Here is a 16,491-nt window from a genome sequence, read left to right as displayed (position 1 = left end):
TCATCTGGGATTAGACAGCTGGGTTAGTCGGAGAAGATGGGGGTGTAAATTGGCAAACAGAACCCAGTCTTTCTCTCTTTCTTTGCCTTTTTTTTTTTTTTTTAATCTTATCTGATTTTTTTCCTGCGAGTCTTTCCGTCCCTGGGTGAAGGTGTAGAGAAGACAAACATGCGTCCAACACACACTAGTTATAGTGGCCGGCTAGGAGCCTGTCAATATGTAACTTTTAATTGTCAGCATGGGTTAACATTATTAATGTTATTATTATCATTATATTATATATCATTTACTCTAATGGTGTCTTTAAACTTATTTTTTGTGTTTGTTTTCATTCATCTTCTGATATATTATAGCTTTCCCTACATGGTTAAGTTTTCGTATGTACTAGGAGGTTGGGTTGCACCACACCAACACCTGACTCCCTATTGGCTGACAAGTATCATCCTCTTCCTGCTTCTCCCCCGATCACAAGATGCGCGGCGCCGAGCGGTCATTGGAGACGGTCTTGCGAAGGCGGACTCCTCTCCTGATGGTGGTCAACATGTCACCGGACCCTTCTGCCCCCTCTGTCTCTGTCTGAGTGTCGGCGGACCCAGTTGGCTGCAGGGCCGGGTCGTCGGGGAGGGCGGGGAAAGGAAACTGCCCCTCTCCAAGGGCGTGCGCACTGGCTACCAGCTCGCCGATCTTCTCCACTAGGCTGTGCCGATTGGCCGCGATCATCTGATCCTCCTCCGATCCGGCCCCTGAGCCCGTTCCCATTGCAAGGCCGCCGTGCTGCTGGGCGTACACCTCCAACGCTGCCCCCGACCCCCAGGCGGTGTTGGGCAAGCTGAGGCGCTTCGGTGATGCCTTCACATAATCAAGCGCTCCCTGTGCATCCTCGACTCCAGTAAAGAACACACACTCCTCACTGCCCACACGCACAGGCACGCCACCCGCGTGCCCCCCACCTGCGTACCCAACACCACCTGCGCCAGCTGAATACGAGTCTCCAGGAACAGTGGGTGTCTTTACAGGCACAATGGGTGGTCGGATGGGAATAGGCCCCGCGTTGGACAGTGTGCGCCTCACGCCTGGTTTGGTAGACGGGGTTCGGCGGATGGTGGCGGTGCCTGGAGTACCTGCTCCACCTCCACCAGATCCACCAGGTTGTCCTGGTATCCCATGACCCCCTGGACCAAGAACCCCACTGGGTAGACCGGCAGTGCTGGCTGGCCTCTTGGTCTGGATCATACGCCTGTAGTTCTGGGCGATGTTAGAGTGGCGAGGAATGGTGGAGGACTTGTCGAACTCTGTCTGTCCATCTGGACCCTCAGCATCCCCGTTCACTGAGTAGCAGTCATAATCTGAACCTAAAAAAAGGAGATGATTATGACCTTTTTTTGAGAATTGTACTGTGGTCACATTGTTGGATTAACACAGGGATAGCCACATTATATGGGTAGGGTCTTTGGATAAAGGAAGCCAGAAACTGACAGCCAGCACTATGACGCAGGGACACATTTAATATCATTGAATTGAATCCTTATATTGTCATCTCCAAGGAAACGGTCAGAATCCACCTGCCATATACTGGGCCTGCTGCTTGGATCAGTAAATGGATAATTCACTTTGTTTGATTTTGGTAGCACTACGCTCTAAAGATGGGGGTTCTAGTGAAGGTGATGAAGTCAAAATGCATTCCTTTGAGTTAGTTAAATGCAGACTCCTTGGAATGAACAAGGTTAAAAGCTACAGTAGTTAAGAGTCGTAGTTTATGGTGGTTTAGAGTTTCACCTTGTGAGGGAATTGTGTCCTCAGAGCAGGACGGGGTTGTGGTCTCTGTGCTGTAGCCACTGGAGTACTGCAGGGAGTCTCGGCTGCTCTTCTGCTGCTCCATGCTCAGTCCTCGGGTCAGCACCATGGCCAGGTCACTAGCTGCTGGAGAGACCTCCTCTCCATGCTGAGGACGTACGGAGATGCCACAGTGGAATGATGTTTCACCAGTCGGTCGTTAAAAAACTGAATTCAGACTTCGATTATTTTGGATGCGGGTGTTTTGACAAATGCTGTCATGTTGTCGAAACGCCACCCATTTTTATGATATATGAATATGATATATTTAGTAAACATATTCATTTATGATTCATTCATGAATGCTGTAAAAAACATACAGCATGTCATATATGGCTCCCAAACTGAGATACTATAGAATCCAAAGATGAATATCCTTAAAATGTGGCTTCTATCACAGCTCCAACGACAAAATCATTTGTTTCCATATGGGTTGGTTGACTTGCTGCTATTGTCTATTGTCTATTGTCTATTGTCTCATCCTCAAATGGAAACAAAGTAGTGAAAAAGTTGAAATCTTTACAGGCATAAACTTTAGGCTGGATTGTGCTTCCCGTTCATTTCAACATCCAACATTACCTCAGTTTTTGTTTTCTTTTTAAATATACCCTCATCCAGGTGAACCCGGTATACATGCATTACTGTAAATGCAAGCACATATTAGACCACTTTAGAGCTACTGTCACATTTAGTTTTATGTAGTTATTTTAGTGGCTGTCAACCACGCTTTGTCTCTTTACAAGTGCTTTGAATGTTGAGACACATTACTGTAGAAAATGTATGTCTCCGTGTTGTATATTCAGGTTTTTCTCAGTCGTGGTTAGTATAGTCAGTTAGTATTGAATACTTCCTTCATTAACTCTACCCTTAGTGGTCTAATATGTGCTTGCATGTATGCATTGGGTTCACCTTAGCACAGGCATGTGGAATTAAGAGTACTTGTTGGTTTGGGTTCAGTGAGGGTCAACATACACAGCTGTACATTTGCGTGCATGGATTTGGATTTGGATTATCTGTGCCACACCCTGCCCATGGATGAGGGAATGTTATTTTCCTCTTAAAAAATGCTTCTTTTCCCCACCAAGAGCACAAGTGAGTGTAGGAGACACCAGTCGTCAGCTTATCAAACTTATTGTACAGTAATTTGTAAATATACGTTCACACGCCTAGGCTGATCTATATCCTTGGTTTGTCCTAATTCTCTTATATCTTTATCCTGCTTGTCAGCATCATCCAGTGTTACCTTAGCAGCGATGGTAGCTGGGGTCATTCTGGGTCTCTGCGTGTCATCGGGGTGTGATGGCCCGGCGTATCCCTGGGAGCCCGGCGACGCCTCGCTCTCCCTCAGTCTATCGAGAGGTTCCTTTCTCCTCTGAACTGCTGCTGCAGCCACCGGCTGCTCGTACTGACCTGCTTTTGACCAATCCTGAAGAGGCGAGTCGAATTAATAAACATGCAGTAGCAGGTAGGATTTAGCACGAAAGACTTGTCCGCTATCCAGCAGTTTGAAGCCCTTCATCTGAGTGCAGAGAGAGGGGGTCTTTATAGGTGGATTGTGTCTGGGTGCTTGGAAGAAAGTGTGTGCGTGGGTGTACGTGGGCCTGGGCTCAAGTTGATGAGTTTGCTTGGTCAGCTCTCCGCACCCTGCTTGGTTTTGGCCAATCTCCAGTCGGTGAATTGCAAAACCAATGAGTGAGACAGGGAAGGCCAAAAAAATATGCATGCACACACAGCAAGTGGGGATGAACACATTAAGGAAGCAAAGCAATGTGGTTATGAATGAGTTAAACATGTGATGAAAAATTAAAAAGGAAAATAAACCCTATGCAGTAACTGAAACCTATTAAACGGAAACAGAAGAAAAGGTGCAACTGAGGAAATGGCAGCGAATTGAGAACAAACCTTCCAGATAGGAACCTTTGATGTGGGAGAGGAGGAGCTGGATCCGGGGGGGCAGTTATAGGGTGGGGACGCAGGAACAGGAAGAATGACAGAGAGAGGCCTGGTGGAGCCAGAGTGAGAGAGAGCGGGGCGGAAGGTAGCGAAGGACGTGCCAAACTGCGGGATGAGAGACATAGTCGCGTCATCAGAGAAAGAAAAGGAGAGAGAGAGGCGGCCAGCTGTGGTGGGGGACCACGGGGCCAAACACGAGAATGAAAGCAACACATGTATACACACACACACACCTACGATAGACACACACACGCACACACACACACCTCAGCGTGAAACAGAAGAGCAGGAACAGATTTGACAACAGAAAATGTCTTCAAAACACAATTAGTCACTGCTGTCCATGCATCACAATGACTCTTTATGTGAAATTAGTCTAAGAACTAAGAAAGCCTACATTTTGCAACTACTGTATATGTTGAAGTTAGAAAGGTCATGGGACGTGTTAAAGCTGGCCCATGCATGCACTTAAAATTCTGTTGGATTTGATCGGACCGTTTCTACTTCAGCACCTTGTTCCTAACATTGTCTGCATGATAGCAGTTTTTTTAGCACTGGTGTATCCCAGTTTCGGACCCGTCTCATCCAAAGTGTGGGAGACAGACTTGGATGGTCCCTATAGAAAAGCTTAGGGTGGTTAACCAGATGTGTATCTCCAAAACCGAGAAGTTAGCCCTCATCCTTGAAGTCTTTTCTTCGCTGGGAATGAGACCAGCAACCCTTTGGATGCTACTCTTGTGAATCAAGGTGCAGGGAGTAAAGTGCAGTGAAGCAAGCCATGCACTGTGTGCTGACAAAGTGGCTGTGCACTTTTATTTTTTGAGGCTGCAGGTGTAAAGTGCACCCTGGCAGCCCAATAAATACATAAAAAAAAAACGTCTTTAACTGAATGATTCTTAAGGCTGCATTCAGTTAGAGTTGGCATTGTCTACATCTGCCATTATATTTGCTCTACCATGTCACGTTGTTACAGTTACTGACACCTGACCACCTGTTGACGCTGATATGTGGAGTTTTAATTGTTGTTGTTGATTTTTTCAGGGCGCATCCAATGTGTCCAGAGGACGTCACCATCTCAAACCTCCCGGATAATTAAAATAAAAATACCCAGACAAATCACAAACAAGTTTGATGGGCAGAAGAGAAGAGAAGATTGCGTGACTGTTTTTGTGCAAGATTAAATCAAGGTAACCAGTGGATGTGAGGCACGCAATCCATCCTGACAATATGTCTCAAATTAGAGACGGATCACACTCTCGCTGCCGTCAGATGGCTGTGGAGGGTGTTAATCAACTGAAAGTGAAGGCAGTCATATATGCAAGCTGTTGTGGACGATAGATGCTGCCTAAAATCACTCAAAGACTGTATAATGAAAGTGAGAAAGACAAGCTCTCGAACATAAATACGAGGAATCTGTGATTTTGGAGAGGTTTATGAGAGTCCTCCTCCACCAATTAAAGCGGTCAAAACAGGAAGTGCAGAATTGCCGCTGACACTGGCGGCGAGCCACCAAAACACACCAAAGTACAGGTGAGGGAACTATTCCGTGTGCTCAGAGAGGAGCCACTTTGCCCTATGTGGCTGCAAAAAAAAAAGTAGATCAATTTAAGTCTAATTCTGGAAAGCGTGGAAATAGTTTGACTTGATGTTGCTCGATTTAGCGCCCCCCCCCCCCCCTCCTAAGAGTTACTACTGTCTGCTCTGTCTGTTGGAGGTTTGCCTGACCATCCAGCAGTCAAGGTCCCCCCCCCCCAGTTTTCAAAAATCCATTAAACTCTGGCGCCACCTCGGTGGATGTAACTTATCATTTTAAACAGCATGTCTTGTATCATCAAGCCACAGTCACAATGGCTCCATTTTTGTTATTGTTGATGGTGGTAGTGATGGTGTAGATTGTAGTACCATACCATCATTATTATATTATCATTGTTATCACTATTATGTGATACCTGAAACCCACAACCAACCAACTTACTATGGTAGTGATGATGATGATGATGATGACGATGATGACAATAATAATGTAACACTTTTTTTTTTTTTTCCATTTCTGTATCTTATGCTGTGTAGTGATCAAGCCCACAATGGACATAACAACAATGGTTCCATTTGAACAGAAATTAAGTTTTGTTTTTGTTCATCACTGCCACCAGAAAGCAGTATTGGAAAAAAAAATTGTAGTGTTTCAGTAGAAAATGTGATACATTGTTGAATAAAATGATATCTGCGAGCTGTTTTAATGGATTTCTGAAACCACTAAGAGAGCAATTTTGGGTAGATGAGCAGACTTACTGCAGAACAGATGGCAGCATCTTCTGACTGTGGAAAATAGATCAGCGTTTTTAATCTTTCTACGGACACTGATAGGATGGTTGAAAAAACTAAAAACTAAACTGGCATTTAACCTTTCACAAAGTGAGGCCGCAACAGAGCCTATTCATTTATTTACCAGTTTTTTGCCCGAATGACATTATGTTGCGTTTGGACCCAACCCCCCAATCAAGAGTGCAAAATCAGACCTTAAGAGTGAATAAAGTTTAGGGAGTTTAGGATGTTCTATTTTCTCTCTAAACTCTTTGCAGCATCAGTGTCACACACTGGACAGGCTGCGTACAGTTTACTGTTGTCACTTTTGGGGGATTTCTGCGTATTGAAGTCAGTTTCACAGTGATCTCCTTCTGTTGCCGATGAGTAATAAATCCCTTATGTATGTTTAGATAATGGCATCCAGACTGTTTTAAGTGGTATGAAATAAACATATATAATATAGCTCTGATTACAATTGATACATTTACAACAAAATGCACCTGTACTTGTTTATTTATGCCACTCTTGAATTGCTTTTAAGTTTTCATTTTGGTTGGAGTGTCACACTGTTGAGGACTCCATGCTGTACAGTATGAATAACGAGCACTTACAGTGGTGGGGGAGCTGCATTCACTGACTGACTGGCATGTTTCTGAGGCCTCTGACGATGCTGAACTGGATGACTTCTACAGCAGAAGAAAAGGGAGAAAACACATCATTTTTTTTACTGATTTGCCAAAACTGATCAGGAGTCCATGTGTTTGCGTGAACATTGCGTGTGTGTGTGTGTGTGTGTGTGAAGCTCAAATATCCATCATTTTTTTTACAAAAACAAGCTAAAAATGCCAGTGAGGATTTCCTAATCAAAGCAAATCTACATCAATTTTTATTTGTGTGTGTGCACATGGCATTTGTACCTGGCTAGTGATGTCCGAGGGCATGGGCGAGGGGGGCTTGGAGTAGATATTTGCATCCTGGGACACAAAGCCCGAATCGTGGGAGGAGACGCTGCTGAGGCGGTGTGCGGCGATGCCACCCGGTGGCGGGGGCTGGTGTGGCAGGCTGCTGCGGTAGCGATAGGAGGAGGAGGAGGATGAGGTGGGTGAGTGGGGCTGGGAGCCTCCACCACCGCCACAAATGCCACCACTACCGCCTCCCCCTGACGAACGGGAGGCACTACTGTGGGCGCTGTTGACGCTGCTGCAAGGGGTGGGTGGGAGGGAAAAGTACAGAGGAGCAGGGGGAGGGCGGAGTGATGGGAGGTTGAGGAGTGTGAGGGGAGGATGAAGGTGATGGTTGTCAATGCGGGGTAAGGACAGTATTTAGGGGGAGAGAGCGTGATTACAGAGATGTGTCAAAGCGATGGTTTCGATTTAGGAAGAGGAAGTTGAAACGGAATTAGTAAGATGTGAGAGGTCGGCCATTGGCGAAGATGACAAATCGATGATTGGAGGATGCATTGGAGAATTTGGTGATTGGTTAAAGCAATGGGGTGAAGTTCAGGAGTGGTTCAAAGTAGGTTGTCGGTTCATCGGGTTAACGAAAACCCACGATGCAACGACGCATTAAAGTCACACGCCAGTCACAGTTAGAAGCAGAGACCCCCAAAAATGAAAGGAAACCAGGTCAGCGAACACCCCGCGGGATTCCAGAAAGAGGGCAAATCACATGAGTGCAAACAAACAAGACACAAAAAAAGAGAAGACAGACAAGTGAAGAAAGAGACAGAGAATGATGGTTGTGGTGAGGGAAAAGGGAAGGGAGGGAGGGGGGGGCAGGAGGGGGAAGGAGGGGATAGAGAGATATGAGGATCCAGGGCGCACACACTCACGCACTAAACACTGCAGGCAAAAGGCTGTGAACTTGCATGCTTCAGAGCTTCGCCTTGAGGACGACTTTTACCACATGCATACACATACCAAGTGTTTTTGTTTTTCAGACAAAGAACTACAGAAATCCATTTTTAGTTTACAGCATTCCGTTATTGAAAACATTCTGAATTTGAGCATTGCACGCATTTATAGCTAAAGGAAGCAGAGACTGCGACATATATGATATCTACTATCTATGCCCAAAAAGTCTGTATCTTTTGTCATCTTTTGTTCAGCCGTTCATGAAGAAAATCCACACTTCTATAGGATATTTCTCTGTCTGAAGGCACTGAGGTTCCACAAAACTGAAGACGACTGGATAAACAGTAATGATGGACCGACACGGAGACACAAAGACTGACAGTCACGGTGAAACATGAACATCAGAGAAGGCTCCTCTTTCTGATACTCAGACAGTTTATAATATACAAGTTGACACGCGTGTACATGTGTTTGTGTGTGTGTGTGTGTGTGTGTGTGTGTGTGTGAGTACCTGCACATGCTGCTCTTGCGGGAGCCAGAGCTGCTTGGGGATGAAGGAGGGGTCTGGTAGGACCAGCTGTAATCTGACCCCTTCAGATCCTTAATCACCTGAGGGAGAGACAAAGAGAGTGAGGCAGAGAGATAATAAGTGTTTGTTGTTTGTTTCCTTCTTTATATGTGTTCTGCATGTTGTGTGTGTGTGTGTGTGTTTTACCTGTTCACTAGCTGGGGGCAGTTTGTGAGGATCAGTTGTCAGCACAGTGAGGTCATCAATGATGGCCTGGAGGTGGGTGATCTCTCCCAGCATGGCGATCTCTCCGTTCTTAAACAAGGTTTGCAACACAGTGGCAACACGGTCTAACACACCCGCAGCACATCAGAAATGACACAAAGGGACTATGGAGCGATGCCAGGCTAAGCCAAACCCTGATCATTTTCCTAAACCTAACCAAGCTACAAATGAAAATAAAATAGCCCCCCCCCCCCCCAACTATGACTAAAAATAATGAGTACTTTGAGCTTCCATTTTACGTGACCGACAAAGAGAAAAGTTCTTCCTTTCTGGTAAGGTTTAATATCGAGGTGCACTTCTGTGTAAGGGGACTGGCGGTGCTAGTGGCTTGTAAAAAAAACCTGACATCACGTTAATAAGCCACCTTCCATCATTGTTAGGTTCTGTGAGTGTTTACAAATATTCTGCTTTTTAAGAATTATTTTAGGACTAAGCAGAATGTGAAGGTATGAAAACACACTACGCTGTATTCAAAGCGATTCCCAGTCAACAGTCCAAAACTTGCTTGTGACAGCAGCTGCATCAAGTTGTTTGATTGGTTTGATAAAATCCAACGCAAACTTGGTGTGAGTTAAGTTTTACTATGCGTCAGCCCTAAAAGTTGTATTTCAGGAAAGTTTAATGCAATTTCAAACCACTCACCATGATATTTTTGGCCAAAACACAACATGTGATACTAACACACACCTATCGGTTACATTGCAGCATGCTGCCTCCCAGTGGCAATCAAGTGCCCCCGCCCCATCTTTCCCTCCTCCCTTCCCCCGACTCTACAACCAACCCTGCTCCTCACCACGACAGGCTGGAGGAAGCCGATGAAGGTGCAGAAGCGACCCCTCTCCTCCACGAGGGCCCGGCGCACCGCCTGCTTCTCCGTCTCCTCCATCAACAGGCACATGTCAGTCACGTCCTGCATGGCACTGTCCAGCTGAGGCTGCAGGTCCCCTCGCCCTGGGGGTGGGGAGGGTACAGTGGTGGTGGAGAGAAAGAAAAAATGAGATAGGAGAGAGTGAGATGGTCAGGGAGGTCAGGGAGAGGATGATGGTAGAAAGGTACGAAGAAGACGAGAGGTTTTCACCAGAGCAGGTGGACGAAAAGGAGGTAGGAAAGAGAGATGGTGTTGATAGTGTGCGTGAAAGGGAGAAAAAGTGTGTGTGGGTATTTACAGTAGCAGAAAAGCCTTAACATGATGTGGCCTTGATGGGATATCTCTCCAACTGCTTCCCATAATGCACTGCTCCATCAAACCACTGGCATACATTATGAAACGCAGACTGAGCGAGACAAAGTAAGCAGCCACACCTTGTTTGATGTTTTGGCCCCATACTGTAAGTGCATCACATTTCTCTCCTTTGTCCTCCGAAACTGAACAGATTTGATCATGTTTTGCAATTTTGGAGGCGATTCATATGAAATATTAGAACTTCGCAGTGGCTTAAGCTTTGAAGCTTTTGGCCACTTGGGGGCAGCAGAAACAAGCTGTGAACACAACATTGACATATTATATACCTTTTATTTTATCATGGTGAACTTGTTACCAAACCGCTGCCTATTGGCACACCCAGCTGACACGGAGCAACGTTAGCGTTCATTTGGATTCAAATATCTGACTCTTTAGCCGCCAAATGTTCCACTACGTTCACCAGTAAGTCGCTAACTGTGTCCACCCACTGTTTGGTGCTACAGTGGGTTTTTAGAGCCTCTCAATATTGAGATCACAACTATCTAGAACCTCATGCATTTATTGAACTTTTAACACTGGATTTCCTTGAACTTTAAGTGTTGCGTTGGTAGACGTCGAGGGAGCTTTACTTTTTCTTTTTTTTTTGTTCTTTTATTGTTTGGTCATAGACCACTTTGTGACTGATGATTTTCAGATGATTAAACAACTAACTAAACATGCCACATGCCTGGCTGAGAGTGAGTTTGGGCATTTTGGCTTTTAGCACCACTGTAAAGGAAAGGGGTGCGCTGGATTTATAACACAAGACAAAACGAGAGCGTCATTGCGAAACGGAACGCGGCACAATCATCGTTTCATCTCGAAATGAAATGAAATAAGACGAATTGCCCTGGCCTCCTGCCAACATTACATTGCATTCAGATTCCACTGTGAGACAGTTCAGTCTAGTGGATGCTTCCATGTAACAGCACAGTCTTTTGTTCTAGCTTTCTTACAGTTGCCACTTTTGGGGAGACACCCAATCTAGCAAAACGAATGCTTTTCGGTGGCCTGTCAAGACTTGGGCTAAATGTAAGCATAAAAAGTTGATCGCAATGTGTAATGACAGTGCAGAGCCAAAACACAAATCATGTGTTTCTGTCGTCACTGCTTGCTGTAGTTGCACAGCAGTCGCTGAGGTAAAGTGCATAAGTACGAATCTGAGCCCTCTCTACTGTTAAAAAAACGTGAAATGCAATGAATGGAGAGCAAGACATGAAATAAGTCTTTGTAGTGTTACAGCATGCAAAAAAAGGTCAACAGAGATGTCTGCAGTAACAGACACAGAGTGAAAGAGAGAGCAAGAGAGGAGGGGTGGCATGACAGCAGAACGAAAACCTGCGAAAACAAAGCTAATAGTAGCAGCTGCAAAAGTCATGCAGGAGTCAGGGAAGAAGTTAAATTACATCATGCACCGTCGAGGATGAAACCGCACGACTCCAACTTCTCAAACAACTCTGAAACTATGGAGGCTGAACTCTTATCTGTCACCGGGAGACGAAACCTTAAGTGAAGCTTCTTTGGAAGCTGTAGTGTTGCAACTAGTTTTCTAACAAGTCACGAAAGCTGCTTTCATAGGTTTTTCAATGGAAGAAAATCATTTTGATATCTATCACATGCTATCAGTTTGATGGTAGATTGACATCTACTACAAGCAAGGCTGGATTACCCCCTCTGCAAAGTGTGCAACTAACCCGGGACCCCAGATCCTCAGGGGGGCTGAAAGCTCCAAGTTCAATATGTGGCGATTAGTTTGTGGTAATATACAATTAATTGCAAATACATCCACATATCTACTACACATCCGCTTCATGATTTGCACTTACCAAACATGAATTAGTCATCAGAGTAATCGCAATCACACTGCCCACAGCTGCTTCTATGGCCAAGCTTCTGTCCTCTGAGCTACCATTGTCATACTCTGACTGATCACTTGGCACAAAAATATAATCCTCATCATCAGTTGCTTCAGGCACTTTCTTCATTTTCTGAGTGACTGTCACAAAAACCCTCCGGTATCAAAGAAAAGTGCGGTGAACCTAATAACTCTTTGTGGTGTTAAAGCATGCAACAACAAAAAGAGTCAGAGTTGTTAATTTGGTTTAGATTGTGCCGCCATTGTAGGTTAATCCAGCCCTAACTTTCATGACTGTATCATAGTGCAATTGCAATTGCTTAATATACACCAAAACCTTTCCATGACCAAGGAACCAAACAAATTTAGTAATAACCACAAAGTAATATGTCGGATAAACTGCTGGGTTTTAGTCTTCACATACATGCTTGTAGGGTAATCTGTAGGGCAAGGTTGGGAACAAGCGTAAAAGAGGAGGTGATGCGGCAGAGTTGTAGCGAGCGATAGGCTGATACTTACCCAGCATCTCTATTACAGGGGGACAAATACCACAGGGAGGGAGGGAGAGACAGAGAGACGGTGGCAGTGAGAAGGAGAGACAGCAAAAAAGGAAAGGGGGGGGGGGCAAAGAGAGAAAGAGGGGAGAGAGAGAGCAGAAATAGCAGAACTCATTGTTAAGGTTAGTACAAGGAAGCCATCACAAGACAGCCACAGTGCCACAGGTTAGAGCAAAAAACAAAACCAAAAACACAGCTGCAACCAAAACCTACATCCAGAAATAATAATACCACCAAGTATCAGCACTCACGGGGGCTAACCAGACACTCACAAACATAACAGCAAAGGACACTGAACTGTTTCGCTATCAGTTCCACCAAATGCTGTATTTTTTTGTTGTTGTTATGCTGTTTATATTAATTATTTAATTGAATGAATGTATTATATTTAATTCATTACCATTTACTACAATTATGTTTTACATAAAACAATGAGTGAAAGTCCTAGAGTGAACTTTAGTCAGAATATATATATATATATATATATTTTTTTTTTTTTTTTTTTTTTTGAGGTGTGAGGTCCTGACAATACACTGTAGGAGGAAATTTGTCCGTCACCCGTACACCCCTCTTCGGATCTGGACGACTCACACAAGTCACCCAAAGTGAAATGCAAAAAGTGCTATTCGCCGAAAAGCGAGTTTGTTTGCATCCAAATTTACTTTACAGACATCTTGCATATAAGTATTCATCTGCCAGGCGACTGCATGGAAGCTGTTCCAGAAAGAAAGCACTAATTATTGGCTGCTGCATCACTGAGTGAAGTGCTTCAGGACAAATGAGAAAACACCTGCAATACTGCTCAGCACCACTAGATGGCAATATAAACCTACAATTCTTGTGACCTAGACTGCGTAAAGTCAGGCAAAGGTTCTTGACCTCAGTGAATGAATCAATCTTCTGTATATATATCTATATATATCTATATATCTATATATAGATATATATAGCAACAGTGTTGAGATCATAGAGATAACAGAGGTAAAAATGACCTGAATATCCAAATGTATCCACGGCATTGACACACATTGATAGTGGTAGAATTGATGGTGTCTAAGTGACCTTGCAAAACACTACTTGACCTCTACATTGTGACCTTCTGTCTGTTCTGTCAAATGTGACAAGAGGAGCCTGAGCTCAACTGTTGGACTGCTGACTGCTTTTACCTTTACGAGCCTTCTTCTGTAGCTTCATGGTGTCAGATGACTTCTTCTTGATCTCGTGGCGTGACCTCTTGTACTCTTGAAACAAGACGAACAAAAATGCTTTACTAACAGGAATGTAAAGCCCTCTGTGTGAACTCATACTCTCTTGCATTTCCAATATTAACTTTAACAGAAACGCCACCAGAAGAGGATCAACCAAGAGCTCACTGATACAGACTTTACATTGATTGGAGGGGAAAAAAAGGGGTTTTCTAAGCAATCCGTAACCAAGGTCCAGTTACAACCTTGACTAATAATGTTCATAATAACTTATTTATTTGTGAGCTCTTTGTAAAAAAAAAAAGAACAAATAAACACAACAGTATCAATAAAGTGCAGCATGACTTGTGGTCAGTCAGTGGAATTGCATTTCCCTGTGTGGATTCATGTAGTGATGATGGTTTGGGATGACAGTCCCAAAACTGTCCAGTTGAATGAGTTACCTGTCAGTCCATATGACTTTATGCTTACAGCTCTTGGTTTGTTTGTTTGCTGTAAGTCAGTGTGAACATAAAATGGACCAAAACAACAACAAACTGTTTTTATCACGGTCTGGACCAACTACTGGCGTTAAGGCCCCTGTCTGGTAAGGGTCTGATAAGCCTTCAAGGTCATTGAAATACTAATCAAACTGGACTTCCTGGATCATATTTCATTGTCTCACTGCTACTTGTAGCAACATGCTCATACTAATTTAGTCCCTTGTATTTCTTTAATGCAGTACTTTTTTGAACAGGTAACATGATGCGAATGCCTCTTTGGACTGTAGTTCAGTGCTTCCGGCCATTAAGGGATCGACTCTCTGATAATACGGATCCCTTTCTTCTATCCAACGTTCACAGTGGTCACTTAGCGACAGAGCAGTAGGTACTTGTTTTAAAGCTACTTCAGCAGGGAGGACGTGGGGCTAGAACTTGGTGATGCAGCGGTTTCATGAATTAGCATCATGACCTGCGATGTGTGTGTGTACCTTTGGCATGATCCTTATCCAGCTGGTTGGCTGTCTTCTTCCAATCTTCAATCTTGTCCTGGAGAGGGTTGATCAGACTCTCCATCAAAGCACTGTAGGAGAGACAGAGATTTAAGAGGAAGGTACATAAATTAAGAGACAGCTTAGACACAATAACTACCGCTTTGTTTCGTTCAAAATAAATAATAGGACCAATATCTCCAATGTGTCGTGTCTTGACAAGAGACTGACTTAGTGTAAACAGTACTGACCCCTATATTCTGACCACCAAGCCCCACTGAAAACAAGGAGCTACAGTATATTTCTGGAATGAGATCATTACATGAATTCCCTCCACGTGTCGTTCCACTTCATAATTTTAGTATCTGGAACACCCCCCCCCCCCATTCACTCATGCATACATATGTGATACAAATGGACAAACATACAGTAAATGTAGGATTATTGGAACATGTGCACAGATGTACAGCCACAGAATTGCTCTCTCAGTTTTCAAAGAGACCCCTGCCATTACCAGGGTCATAGATCATCATCATCATTATCATCTCCATCAATGTAATAGCTTTTGCTGTGGAAAAGTCATTAGAGAGTATGGAGAATGAAAGAAAATGCAAACAATGGTTGAGAACAGACTCCAGGTTTCCAGAGTGGTCTGTGTTGCGTGCCATTGGTTGTATTCATTTACAGTCATTTAAATATGTGCAGACAGAGAAATGTTCCTAATGGAATCCATAAAACCCTCACCAAGCATTTGTCCCACCGTAACCCTAAATCAAGGTCAGCTTTAGATGAAAACACACACACATGAGGTTTGACTTCTGAGGCTACAGTGTGAGGTCAATAAAGGAAGCAAAGGAAGGAGGTCAAGAGGGATAGAAACAGTGAGAAGGAAAGGAAGGAAGGAAGGACATTTATCTTACTTGGTGAACTGGCGAAGTTTGGCCTCAATGCTGCGATGCCTCATGCACATCCTGGTCAGAGCTGAACCGATATCCCTAGTTGCCCCTGGAAACACAAAACAGCCAGGTTCATATGATGAAACACACACAGACATGCATATACAAACAGATGCTACCAAAGAGTCTCATTGCACATTTAGCTCAGAAGACCCTTTTTATTCCCTCAGAAACCACACGAAGCTGCGATCAATATTTACATTACAGCTATTAGTGTGCTGTGTAAAGCGAATGCTGGCAAAAGCGTAGCATTCTTCAAACAGATGATCAAGCTTTTGTATCCTTCTACATTCAGCCAGTATTTACAGAAGACACCGATCTGCCTCTCGTAGATAGTCTACACACTCCCCGCCTCGTCCAAATAAAGTAGCGTCCCGTGAATGTGTGTTTGTGTGAGAGCCAACCGCTCAGGGACCCGGTTTCGTGAGCGGCCAACCTGCAACTGTAAACACCAGTCTATTTTAAGGCAGGGTAGGTCCATGTGGAAAAAGCTGACCCCGGAGTTAAAGTCAGTTTAACTGATGGCACACACTGCTAACTTCCAAACAAGGTGCTCAGAGCTGCTGCCGCCGCCGTGCAGGTGGCGGGGCCAATAAGACAAACGTGATTATTGCTTCACTCTCAGGCTTTGTACTAAAGACTTTCCAGCAGAGGTAAAGCGTATACGGTATATGGTGCCTAGAGAATACCATAATCACTGTCGCCACTGAAATGTACACACTGGAAAATTCAGATTAAACAGCAGCCAAATGGGATTTCCTCGAGAGACACTGTTTATCATAGGGGCTTAGGCGGGCTTACGCAGTGAAATGCAGGGAGTGCAGAGAGAGGATGGGTGTTATTATAAAATGTTATGCACCAGATTAATATTTTCATAAAACAAAACTGTTTGGAAAAAAAAAACAAAAAAACAAAAAAAGATTCAATCCACAATTTCAGAAAGAATACGATGTAACTTTTCCAGCTACACCACACATGTACAGCGAC

At 44.1% G+C, this 16,491-nt stretch overlaps 1 protein-coding gene across 1 annotated transcript in view; it reads right to left on the bottom strand.

Moving 5' to 3' along the window:
* Positions 1 to 363: 363 nt before the first annotated feature.
* mtss1lb (MTSS I-BAR domain containing 2b) overlaps positions 364 to 16,491 on the bottom strand; it is a 62,452-nt gene continuing 46,324 nt past the window's right edge. Inside the window, exons 4-15 of the mRNA XM_070917535.1 lie at positions 15,469 to 15,553; positions 14,549 to 14,640; positions 13,540 to 13,614; positions 12,001 to 12,009; positions 9,533 to 9,690; positions 8,662 to 8,769; positions 8,458 to 8,555; positions 7,011 to 7,281; positions 6,705 to 6,779; positions 3,077 to 3,259; positions 1,777 to 1,942; positions 364 to 1,352 (exon numbers count right to left, since the gene is read on the bottom strand). Of these exons, the coding sequence (XP_070773636.1) occupies positions 466 to 1,352; positions 1,777 to 1,942; positions 3,077 to 3,259; positions 6,705 to 6,779; positions 7,011 to 7,281; positions 8,458 to 8,555; positions 8,662 to 8,769; positions 9,533 to 9,690; positions 12,001 to 12,009; positions 13,540 to 13,614; positions 14,549 to 14,640; positions 15,469 to 15,553 (2,207 nt within the window). The 3' untranslated portion in view covers positions 364 to 465. The remainder of the gene's footprint in view (positions 1,353 to 1,776; positions 1,943 to 3,076; positions 3,260 to 6,704; positions 6,780 to 7,010; positions 7,282 to 8,457; positions 8,556 to 8,661; positions 8,770 to 9,532; positions 9,691 to 12,000; positions 12,010 to 13,539; positions 13,615 to 14,548; positions 14,641 to 15,468; positions 15,554 to 16,491) is intronic.

This window comes from Enoplosus armatus, chromosome 1, assembly GCF_043641665.1.
Source record: "Enoplosus armatus isolate fEnoArm2 chromosome 1, fEnoArm2.hap1, whole genome shotgun sequence".
Lineage (NCBI taxonomy): Eukaryota > Metazoa > Chordata > Actinopteri > Centrarchiformes > Enoplosidae > Enoplosus > Enoplosus armatus.
This window is presented reverse-complemented; position numbering and strand designations above follow the sequence as displayed.